Source organism: Triticum aestivum, chromosome 2D (genome assembly GCF_018294505.1).
Source record: "Triticum aestivum cultivar Chinese Spring chromosome 2D, IWGSC CS RefSeq v2.1, whole genome shotgun sequence".
Taxonomy (NCBI): domain Eukaryota; kingdom Viridiplantae; phylum Streptophyta; class Magnoliopsida; order Poales; family Poaceae; genus Triticum; species Triticum aestivum.
Genome location: NC_057799.1, coordinates 75,861,333 through 75,874,133, shown reverse-complemented (window position 1 = coordinate 75,874,133; position 12,801 = coordinate 75,861,333). Strand labels below are relative to the sequence as shown.

The 12,801-nt window shown below is 45.2% G+C and overlaps 1 protein-coding gene across 1 annotated transcript; it reads left to right on the top strand.

Annotated features, from left to right (window-relative positions):
- The first annotated feature begins 6,087 nt into the window (after positions 1–6,087).
- LOC123051687 (berberine bridge enzyme-like Cyn d 4) lies at positions 6,088–8,042 on the top strand. Its single transcript, XM_044474648.1, has one exon. The coding sequence runs from the start codon at positions 6,172–6,174 to the stop codon at positions 7,909–7,911; it is 1,740 nt and encodes a 579-aa protein (XP_044330583.1). The 5' UTR covers positions 6,088–6,171; the 3' UTR covers positions 7,912–8,042.
- Positions 8,043–12,801: the final 4,759 nt, after the last annotated feature.

Below are 12,801 nucleotides of genomic sequence, written 5' to 3'. Positions count from 1 at the left end.
CTCTAAAATGTCACATACATTTTTAATGGAAATAAATATAATTTTTTCAACATACATGGACATACTGTTACATTGTATATAACACTTTTTTAATGTCATGGGCATTTTTTTGAAACGTGGGAACATTTCCATAGAATATCACATACATTTTTTAATAGTATGAAACATTTTTTACACTACGCAAACATTTTTTGTTACTCCCTCCGTCCGAAAATAAGTGCCCCAGATTTAGTACACAGTGTTTTTTACTAAATCAATGACACTTATTTTGAAAAGAGGGAGTACGTTGTTTACTCATTTTTCAAAAAAAAAAAACTGCATGTGTCTTATTTTTTAATGTGAAAACTTATTTTCTTTGTCACAAACATTTATGTGAAAGTTATCCCATTTTTTTTAACTGCATAACATATATTTTTATAGTATGTTAACATTTTTTAAAGAGGGAGTATGTTTCGGTCTACTTGACACGTACATGATGCCTATATTCATGATCATGCCTAAATATTCTCATAACTATGCGCTTTTCTATCAATTGCTCGACAGTAATTTGTTCACCCATTGTAATAGATGCTATCATGAGAGAAGCCACTAGTGAAACCTATGGCCCCCGGGTCTACTTTACATCATAAAAGTTTCCGATCTACAATTCTAGTTTAATATCTATTTTATTTTGCAATCTTTACTTTCCAATCTATACAACAAAAATACAAAAAATATTATCTTATTATCTTTATCAGATCTCATTTTTGCGAGTGACCGTGAAGGGATTGACACCCCCTTTATCGTGTTGGTTGCAAGGTTCTTGATTGTTTGTGCAGGTACTAGGTGACTTGCGTGTTATCTCCTACTGGATTGATACCTTGGTTCTCAAAAACTGAAGGAAATACTTACGCTACTTTGCTGCATCACCCTTTCCTCTTTAAGGGAAAACCAACGCATGCTAAAGAGGTAACACCTACCTATTATGGTATTTTCATAGTCATTCCGAAATATAGTCATACAACTTCCATCACCATTCATTACATGATTAGAGATATTTATTACCGCCATTGCACGACCGTAAGATATCTATCGTGCTATTTACATGGCTTGTCCGTTTTTATGTCTCTAGATCGTTGCACATATCTGTACATTACCAAAGGCATTCAATAGATGTTTTTGCATCATGTTTATTATCAATTGAGTTTTGAGTATAATTATTGTATTGATCACTGTGTTAGAGTGTTTCTCCTACCTTGTGAGGAATAAAAGAAGAGCCAAAGGCCAAAGAAAAAAAGAGACACAGAGGCCCACAAAAGAAAAAGAATAAAAGAGAGGGGGCACGCTACTATACTTTTCTCATACACATGTGTTTCAAAGTAACACACTACATTGTCATATAGAGAGTTTTCATATACTTCATGTTTGCATACTAGTTGGGGATTATCACATTATGGAACTTGGCTTGCACATTTCTACGTTGAGCTTCCTCAAAGTGCTCTAGGTCTTCATGAGCAAACGAGTTGGAGGAACACCCCACCAGTCCATTACAAGAGCTTTCATGCATTTATATCTCTAATGCATTTGTTGCATGACAATCTATACTTCTTGCACAAACATCAATTATAAGGCCTTTTCAATGATCAACCACTTAAGGGAAACTGCCACTTGGTGCAAACCCTTGCACTTGGCGACCAACACCTTTCTAGTAGAGAGGAAGCAGCGGGCGCTAGATCACAACCTCACCCCGCCCAAGATGTTGCCTCCCCGTCCTCGCAACCCCTCCACTCCCCATCGCGATCTCCTTTGGCATGCGCTCGTCATGCCTAGCTAGATAGGTTTGCCTAGGCCTTGCAACCGCGAAACTTGAAATCCTCGCATGCATGGGACTTTCCGTGCATGGTTCAACCATTTGTTCCGCCGCTAAGATGCCACCCTAAATGTAGGGCAAACTATTCTAATGCTTTTTCTTAGCACTGCTATATACAAAACCTACCTAACATGCTAGATACACTTAGGAATTGTGTGTCAGCATTAGCATCGGAGTAGTGATATGTTTGTCGTGTGGGCTCGGGAATGCAAAAGTCTTTCCCTTTTGCCAATCCACTACGTTGTGTGCAGAACTACTCTACCCATAAAAAATCTAGCATTTTATTTGCTTGTGCGATATTAGTCATCGCTATTTAATATTTATTGAATAAGAAATCAATTTTAAAATATTTTAATATATTTGAATTCTTGGTGACAAGATCTTTAAAACAAGATCAATCTTGAATTCCTTTTAAACAAGTTTAAATTTCGTGGAACATATTGTACTCACAAAAACACATTTCACTCGTTTATTTCACTCATTTAAAAAAAAGATTTCACTCCTTTCAAAAAAAGATTTTACTCAATTCAAAATAATAATTTCACTTCTTAAAACTGATTAAATTCATTTCCAAAAAATGATTTTACTTGTTTCAAAACAATGGCTCGCTTTATTAAAATAGATATTTCACTCATTAAACAAAAATGATTTCACTCATTTCAAAATTCATATTTCACTCAGTTCAAAACAATTATTTCAATCAACTAAGGAATTCACTCATTAAAAAAACTGATTTAATTCATTTTATTTAACACATTTCACTCATTTCAAAATACAGATTTCACTCATTTCAAAATACAGATTTCACTCAATTCAAAAGTTAAATTCACTCATTTTAAAATACCGATTTCAACCAATTAAAAAATCCCCCATTTAAAAAAATGATTTCACTCATTTCAAATAACATTCGCTCATTTCAAATGATGATTTCACTTATTTAAAAACACCTATTTTACTCATTTCAAAAAACTGATAACGTTCATTTCAAAAACATGTTTTCACTCATCTAAAAAAATTGATTTAACTTCAGAAAAATAGTTTCTCTCATTTAAAAAAAATATTTCACTCATTTTGAATTTTTTTCACTATTTCAAAAAATTTGATTTCACTCATTTGAAGAAACTAATTTCACACACTAAAAATAGAATGAGTGAAAAGCGGATTGAGACATTGAAATTGTAAGATGTTTGAAATGTATCCAAAATTAATCTTGTTCTAAAAGTCTTGGTGCTCGAAGTTCAAATATTTTAAAAGAAAATGAAAACCAAATTTGAGTTTAAAAGACATGAACCAACCATCTAAACTAAACTATTAAAAGACATCAACATTGAGTGAAATGAATAAATTAACCAACATGTAGAGTAACAGAAAGCAACACTTACGATCTCGATGGTTGACGCGCCCAATGCCACCATGTCTCCACTAGGTGAATCGCATCGCAAAACTTCATGACGAAGCTGCAGATGGTGTACCACCAATGCGTTAGTAACTTCATATTGCGTGCATGGATGTCGTGCATGTTGTAGGGCGCGAAGTTCTTTCGCTCACGAAACTAAGAGGGTGCTTGGATCCAAGGGACTTATTTTAGTCTGACTAAAAATAGTCTCTTTAAGAGGCTAAAGTTCCAAGCACCCCTGACTAAAGAGGGGCTAAAACTAGTCTTGAGACTAAATTTTTTTAGTCAGGGGTACCCTTACTAAAATGTGGATTAGTCCTCTCTCTCCTCATTTAACTCCTCTCCTTTAATACAGGCGAGTTCTGGATTGGAGGGTTTGGAGGATAATAAATGCTCATTAACTTGAGTTTAGTCTCTTTAGTATTTGGATCCAAGTATGGATGAGGCTAGCAAGTTTTAGTCCCACTACTTTTAGTCATGGGACTAAAACGTATCCAAGCACCCTCTAAACATACAAGCTTTGCCAAAAGGCCGGACCCTTGCTCATGCCTACAAAAGTCGTAAAAAAGGCCAACTGCGCATTGCACAACAACTCATCTTCGTACATCAAGTACCCCGACATCGTGCTTCTCTAGAAAACAATAAGAAGTTCAAAAAACACTCAATGACATTCGACCGAACACCTGCCAGACGCGGTGTCCGCCATGGACGGCGTCGGCAGGGGGTACGGAAGTTGCATGGTTGCGGGCGGATTCCTAGGTGGACAACGGCGTAGTCCAAGGCCGACAGTCTCGTGGGTGGGGTTTGCAGATGTCCGAGGATGCCTTGGCGGCGGCCGGAGAGGTGCAATGGTGGCGACGGACGACGAGGGTGTGGATTAAAGAAAGAGGGAGCAATGGTGGACTGGAAGAAAAGGGACGAGAGGAGGATTTCAATGGGTCTGGGGTGTCGGGGTCCTATGTGACCGGTGTCCGTACTCCCACAAAGCCCCCCCCCCCCCCCCCCCTCTCAATTTGCAAAAAAAAAATGTCTAGATCATCTCGTGGACGGATAGACAGACGTGGACGGATTGAGGGTTTAGAGATGCCTACGCTGCGATAGTGCCACCGTGAGGAGGAAAAGAGAGAAAGAGGAGGAGCGCCATGACACAAAGTATATTTGCATGCGCTCGGATCTCTCGTGCAGGAGAATCTCTTTCCACTTGCAACTGTGAAGCTCACCGACGCACGAGGCACGACCGAGCGAGTCAACAAAAACAGTAAAGCTGCATGTGCACAATATGCCATCCAGATCAAGATCGCCATAACTGGAGTACTTAATGACTCTACATGTCCTGGCCGAGTCACGATCGATCGAGTTAATTGCACCGAAGTACCTTAATTGGGGCATCACATGCAGATTGGTATCACGATTGCTAATTTTTACGTGTCAGTACCAACATTGCTCTAGATTTTTGCAAATAGGTCTAAACTACGTATAAACATGTATTGACGGTGTATCTGACTAGCGGGGCCCGCCCGTCAGGTGCCGACGTGGCATGTTTTTGCAGAAAACCCCCGCCCTCGCCCTCGCCCTCTCGCTCCGCGCCCGCCTCGCCGCCGCCGTTGCCTCTCCTCCCCGTCCCCTTCCGGAGCGGCGCGGTGGCTGTGCGCATGGCTTCGTCGGACGCGGGGGCGGCGCCTCAGCTCGGCTCCACCGTGGAGGTGCCCGGCGCGGCGGGGCCCGTGCGGGTCGTGGCGGCGACGGGCCTCCCCGAGGCGGACTCAGGTCAGCCCTCCCCTCCCTCCCCCGCCTTGTTTAAATCCGAGACGCCATACGGACAGAGAGCACACGGATACTGGCAGTAGCTCGCCTCCATTTCATTAATGGCGCTCTCCGCGCTCCTCCTGCCCTCCTCCTCCACCACCACCGCCGACACCTCCGACCGCCGCCGCGGCCAGCAGCCGCAGCCGCCGCCGCAGCAGCAGAACCACCACCGCAAGCGCAAGAAGAAGCCGCCGTCGCTGCCGCCCCCGCTCTCCCCCGCGCCCAGGACTCCTGGCCGTCGCCATCTTGCCGTCACCGGGACGCCTTCCAGGAAGAGCCCCGCCCTCGCCGCGCCCACCACCGGCGCCAAGGCCAGGCTCGCGGCGGGCAAGGACCACCACGGCCGCCATCGCCGCAGCGGCGGCAGCTCCAAGAAGGCTGCGCCCGCGCGGCCGGCGTCGTCGTGGGAGCAGCTGAAGAGCCTGCTGAGCTGCCGAAGCGCGACAGCGGCCGCGCGCGTGCACGACCCGGCGGCCCTGGCGCGGGGCCCCGGCGCCGGGGGATACTGGGGGACGTCCCTCTGCTCCATGCGCCGCCGCCTCGGGGAGGCCCGCCGCCGCCACGACCCGCACGGGCCCCGCCGCGCCGGGCACCTCCAAGGTGGAGCCGAGCTGAGGCGCCGCCCCCGCGTCCGACGAAGCCATGCGCACAGCCACCGCGCCGCTCCGGAAGGGGACGGGGAGGAGAGGCAACGGCGGCGGCGAGCGGCGACGGAGGGCGAGGGCGAGGGCGGGGGTTTTCTGCAAAAAACATGCCACGTCGGCACCTGACGGGCGGGCCCCGCTAGTCAGATACACCGTCAATACGTGTTTATACGCAGTTTAGATCTATTTGCAAAAATCTAGAGCAATGTTGGTACTGACACGCAAAAATTAGCAATCGTGATACCAATCTGCATGTGATGCCCCAATTATGATAGTTGTGTGCAATTAACTCCGATCGATCGGTATCATCAGATTGGATCGATGGAGATGGAGAGAGGCGCTGCGTACCTACCCATTTTAATTACCCAAGGCCAACAGGCAGTAGTAGTATAAATAACCCGGCTCCAACTTTATTTAACCGCACGTTGCGAGGCCAGCAAAATATCAGTTGCTTGCCCTTCACCACGAGCTCAAGCATGCGGAGCTCCATGGCCTGCAGGTCGCCAACCATGGCGTTGGCAATGCTGCTCGTCTCTGCTCTATTCTTCGTCACCTCGCATGCTTCCCTTCCTATCCCTATCCAAGCTGCCGCCGACGACTTCCTCCGGTGCATGTCGGCGTCCGTCCCCGGCAACCTTCTCTTCCCCCGGAGCTCGCCGTCGTTCGCGTCGGTCCTGGCGTCGTCCGTCCGGAACCCGCGGTTCCTCGGGCCGGCCGTGGTGCGGCCGCTCTGCATCGTCACGGCGACGAACGCGTCCCACGTCCAGGCCGCCGTCGTGTGCGGCCGCCGGCACGGCGTGCGCCTCCGCGTGCGCAGCGGCGGGCACGACTACGAGGGCCTCTCGTTCCGGTCCGCGCGCCCCGAGGAGTTCGCCGTGGTCGACCTGGCCGCCCTCCGGTCCGTGCGCGTCACCGTGCGGGAGCCGGCCGAGGCGTGGGTGGAGTCCGGCGCCACGCTCGGGGAGCTATACCACGCTATCGGGAGAGCGACCGACCGCCACGCGTTCCCGGGGGGCCTCTGCCCGACGGTGGGCGTCGGGGGCCACCTGAGCGGCGGCGGCTTCGGCATGCTGCTGCGCAAGTACGGGCTCGCCTCCGACCACGTCATCAACGCCGTGATGGTCGACGCGGAGGGGCGGCTGCTAGACAAGCAGGCCATGGGGCGCGACGTGTTCTGGGCCATCCGTGGCGGCGGCGGCGGGAGCTTCGGCATCGTGCTGTCGTGGAAGGTGAGGCTGGTGGCCGTGCCGCCGAGGGTGACGGTCTTCACCGTCGTCAAGACGGCCCAGGAGGGCGCCGCGGACCTCCTCGCCAAGTGGCAGGAGGTGGCCCCTGCTCTCCCCGACGACCTGCTGGTGAGGGTGGTCGTCCAGGGGGACAAGGCCAGGTTCCAGGCCCTGTACCTGGGCGGCCGCGACGCGCTGCTGCCGGTGATGGGCAGCCGGTTCCCGGAGCTGGGCGTGAACCCGACGCACTGCAAGGAGATGTCGTGGATCCAGTCGGTGCCCTACATCTACATCGGCGAGGCAGCCACCGTGGACGACATCCTGAACCGGACCGTCGCGAGGGACTCCTCCCCGAGCAAGTCCACGTCCGACTACGTGCGGCGGGCCATCTCGAGGGAAGTGTGGGCGCGGATCTTCTCCGACTGGCTGGCGAGGCGGGACGCGGGGCTGATGATCCTGGACCCGTACGGCGGGAGCATCGCGGTCGTGGCGGAGGCGGCGACGCCGTTCTCGCACCGCGCGGGCGTGCTGTACAACGTGCAGTACATGAACTTCTGGGGCGTGGGCGGCGACGGCGCGGCGCACACGACGTGGATCAGGGACATGTACGCGTTCATGGAGCCGCACGTGAGCAAGAACCCGAGGGAGGCGTACGTGAACTACAGGGACCTGGACATCGGGCAGAACGTGGTCGGCGCCGGCGACGTCTCGAGCTTCGAGGCCGGCAGGGTCTGGGGGGAGAAGTACTACTCCAAGGCCAACTTCCGGAGGCTCGCCATGGCCAAGGGGCAGATCGATCCCCGCGACTACTTTAGGAGTGAGCAGAGCATCCCGCCACTTGTTGGCGAGCAGCTGGAGCTGACCTCCTCGAGGAACGTGCCGCACGTTGATGGCATGAATGCTGGTTGGTGGCCATTGGGATATGGGACAGGTAGTGTGGGTTCAGTCCTTAGCTCTGTCTTATCTAAATTGATGCCTAGTTTCTTTTAGACATAGCTCATTTTGTTTTACGTATTTTGTTGTCTTATTATCTACGAGTACTGCATTTGCTAGCGGAAATAATGTCTGAAATTATGGTTTGTGCTTGAATAAAACGGAGGGGATGCATCCGACCTTGTGCATGTATGATGGCATTTCGTTTCGTTTCCTGTTTTCTTATGTGCTGGTTCATCGGTTTTGTCCCGGGTTAATCATCGTTCCCTTGTAATATTGAATAATCACACGTATTGAACTTTTTCTTCCCCATGCCCTTGGTGTCTAGGACAAATTCTTCCTTCCAGGCTTCGCCGGTAAGCATGTGGATTCGCCTCCCCTCCGCCTGCCACTTCGGCAGCCGGCGGCAGGGATGGGAATCCCGAGGCCTCCGCTGCGATTAGTGGTTTATGTTAGAATCTGTTTAGTCCTGTAGGTGCGGTGTTCTCTTATTCAAGTTTGTCTTTCGGTCTCCGATCCTCTTCGAGTTTGTCCGTTTGGATGTAGTCAATGAGATCATATGTAGATACATGTCGCCTCCTTGAGGCGATGTGGTTAGAGTTTCTAGTCGTGTGGCGAGATTTGGTGTCAGGTGGTTCAGACTATTCACGGATTCAACAGTGACGACTGTGACTCCCCTGCACTGGTCCATAGGGGCACGTGCACGAAAAGACCTCCCAGCTGTCATCGACAAGGTCAAGCCGGCTTCCGTAGGGGAACAACGATAGCGCCATATCGACGACTCGTTCTGGTTGTGGTAGTGGCCATTTGGTGGTCCCGCAATCTTGATGCAAATTTAGTATGTGTGAGTCGCTTATACTTTCAGTAACTTCGATATTTGATTTGAACTCGTTCATAAAAGAAGTGTTTATCCCAACTTTTTTTGGTTATTTATTTATTTTACTTTATTTTTTGTTTTTATTTTTAAATTTCTAAACATTCTATTTTTTTGTGAAAATTCCAAATTCGTGAATTTTTTAATTTGTGTGTTTTTTCAAATTTATGAATTTTTTTTTATTTTTTAGTATTTTAAAATTCATGAACATTTTCTAATACAGGATCATTATTTTAATCGATGAAAAAAATTAATTCATTTTTAAAAAAATTCATGAATATTTTTCAGGTTCGCGAACATTGTTTGAACTCATGAACACTTTTAAAAAATTCGTGAACATTATAAAATTAAAAATATTTCTTGAATTCATAAACATTTTTTCTAAATGCACGAACAATTTTTCAAAACTAGTGAACTTTTCTCAAATTCCTCAAATTTATAAAATGTGCTAGCATTTTTGAAATGTGGCATTTTTTATCCATTGAAAATCAAAGTTGGATTTGTTCTGAACCAATAGAAGTTGGGTTCTTTAGATGTCTAGTGGAGGAAAAAGAAAGGAACTACGAGTCGGTTTCTGAGCGACTGAGCGGAGCGCTATCAGGTTGCGGCCCGCCAGGGGCTGTGTGAGCCCTAACACACATTCAGGGGTGCCTGAAGTATTGATCCTATTCGGCCGCGCCAAATTGACGCTAAAACGCAAAACACACAACGGGCCGAGGCCCGTCTAGAGCATAGGTTTCTACTTGTGAGCTGGCTTTGGCTACCAGAGAAGCGTGGCCCTAGCGGACGACCTTTATGTTAATCGGATCTTGGTGGCGTCTGACTGGTACATGAGATAATAGAGGGTTCGTCGGCTTTTGTTTCTTGTGTTCTTAGCCACGAGCTTAGCACCTTGAATGTCGAGGCTCAGAATCTTGCTAAGCATCTTCTTTCTATGGGGTCATGTTTGGTTTGGTCAACCTGAAGATCTTCTCTTTGTCCATGTAAACATTGTGACGATGTAATAAAAGATTTGTGAGTTTGTCTAAAAAAACTTGTGAGCTAGCGATTTTCTTTTATGGTTGGCTTTTCAGCCCATGTCTTATGCTGCTTTTTTATTTTAGAAAATTCTTACTAAAGCATTCTCATTTTTTTGTACAATTGTAAATTTAAAACAAATGTTTCATTCTTTTAAAAAGTTCATGAATTTTAAAAATGTTTAGTAGTTCGAAAAAATGTTCGTAAAATTGGAAACTGCTTGTGAATTAAAAAAATGTCACAAATTTAAAATTTTACGGAATTTGGAATTTTTGGTTTTAAAAATGTTTAAAAACTACTTGAAATATTTCATAAATTTAATAAATGTTGAGGTATGTTAATACAGATTTGAAAAATGATCATGCATTTTAAACATGTTTTTAAATTCAATTTACTCTTGATTTTATTTAAAATAAAAGTTGAAAATAGAAAGAAAAAAACTGGGGCAAAATCGAGTCAAAGCGACAAAAAAATACAGAAGAGAAAAAGATGAATAAAAAGCCAACTAGAAGCTTTCCAATACCGGTGAAGGGAAACCTACATGGGCCAGCCCATAATGGTGAGAATGGTGTGCGTTTCGCACGAGTTCTATTGTATTCGGTGCCTTAGACGCTAAATATGATATTCTTGTTAAATGCATTGTATTCGATTATTTGCGTGAATTGTCTTGCTTAAATTTAAATCACATCGTCCAAACATGGTTCGACTAGCTAACTCCAACTTATCTCACAGGGACCAACTTGAAGCAAGAAGGAACTCAAGTGTGGTTATATGCATTTTGATGATAGAAAGGGTCCAACCTCCTTCTAACTTGTTACTCCTTTGAACTAAAACCACGACCCTTGTTTTGTATGGGAGGGAGTACTTAATTAAACTCTGGCGGCCTGATATCATCACCGACCCTATCTGCATTTCGTGAGAAACAATGGAAGTTTTTGCGGACTCTTTGGATTTGAGAATTGGATCCTTGTTGAGAATTAGCAAATTCTCTCACTAAATTTTGAAACACAAAGCTCCTTCATAATACAGCACACCCAAACTAAATTATGGTTAATTACCACCACAAGATCTAGATTTTTTTGCTAAGCTTCAAGGCCTTTTGCCTTAGAACATTGTAAGAGATCTTTCCTTGCTAAGACACTTCTTATAGGAGCATGTACCTAATCACACTTAGTGCACACACCAGTCTCTTGATTGGTTTGTCACTAATCATAGAACCAACTTAGGTGGAACAATATGCACTTGCACTTCTACTCCATTGAGTGCAACCCCTCCTCTCATCCTAACTCTCGCCCTCTATAGACTCCTCTAGATGGAAGTTAGAGAGATCGCTACCATGACCTTATGGCGGAGTTTGATTTGAGCTTGACATGGGGCTTCTTGGTGTCGCTGAGCTCGCGGAAGATGTTTCCACAGAGTGGATGATCTGAGCTTGCCAAATCAAGTAATAGAGGGCTCCATCGTGATAGATTCATCATCAGCGTGGCCAATGCTGCATACACGGTTTGGAAATGTTGCAACATTTTTTTAATGGTCTGAATTATGCTGGACAATACCGCAATTGTGTGGCATGAAATAATGCATTGCAACTATCATTTTCTTGTTGCAAAGTAGGGACATCCCATATCAACGCACTTACATGTTATTGAACGGTAGGGAAGGTATTGGTTTGTCTCTCCACCCATCAGATAGAAGCCGGGTGCATTCTTATAAAATAATCTCAGCACATGTCCTCTTAATTAGTGCAAAGTTTCCTTAAGTATGTTGAGGAATAGTTACCCGTCTACGTTAATTATTTGCTACAAATATATTATAATTCAAGACAACATCAGATGAACCATGCGTGCATGAGGCCCATTAAAAAATTGAATTCCTAACTGTTGCACAAGGTTTAGTTCGACGTGGCTAAAGCAAGGGAGTAGATACTTAAATAGCATGTAGCCTCCAAGTGTGTTTTGGTAACTAACAATAATTTATATGGACTAACTATTTTCATTGAGTTCTATTTATGAATAATATTGGATGGATGGATGAAAACCATCAAGATTAAGATATGCATTGTGATTTAATAATTAATGATAATTCCGACGAAGGAAAAAAATCATGAATTATATAAAGGAACGTTCCATACGTTGGTATATGAAGGATATTGGATAAATATTGGGAATATTATATAGGTCTAGATAAGCATCGAGACATTTGGTTCAATAGATAAATCGACTAAGAAGTGAAGAGAACCTTGAGACAACAAGATTGAGTTCGATAAGCGCATGCTCACTTCCACTTGGGGAGCTTCTAGGTAATGTGTGACATATCGATGATGCTGAGGTGCGAGCATAGGGGGTGGTGGCGCTAGTTAGTTTTCGCCCAATGAGTTATATATCAACTTATTTCCGTGATCTATCATCACTAACAAGTAGGGCATGACCCACAGTGGCATTTGTGTTACAATGAACATGCAATGATTGTTCCTTAGTGATTTGTTTTGTTACCACTAACATTTAGTTACTCACGGGAAGCCAACACACGAGTGTTCAAGGTTTCCATTGGTGTTTGAACTGATAAATATTTTCGCAATAACAACCAAGTCACTTGGGGACCAAAAGTGCTGACTAGTGGAAATGCTAGGAGTAGCAAGAACCAACATCCATCCTCAAATCCATCCAATATTATTAGTGCATTAAATATGGAACATTCCTTCATATACAAGTTAATGAAAACATTTGTCGATATGGATTTTCATTAATTATCAGAAACACACTTGGGGCTACATAAACATTTAATGTATTCTATCCACCTATTTGAATTCGAGAATAGCGTCCATTGTCAATGTTGTTCAACTAGAAAATATTGGATATGAGGAGTTGTTAGCTCATGTAGCACAAGTGAAGTAGAAGTAGTGGATTTAGCACAACATGTATTTAAAATGACTGGTTGTTTGTGACATGTAGGTTGCATATAAGGTTTCTATATTCGTTTGTAAAAGAATAGGTTACTTTAGGATGAACTGCTCATTTCTGCATGCATAGGCTCATCATGTATAACTTAAGCCATTA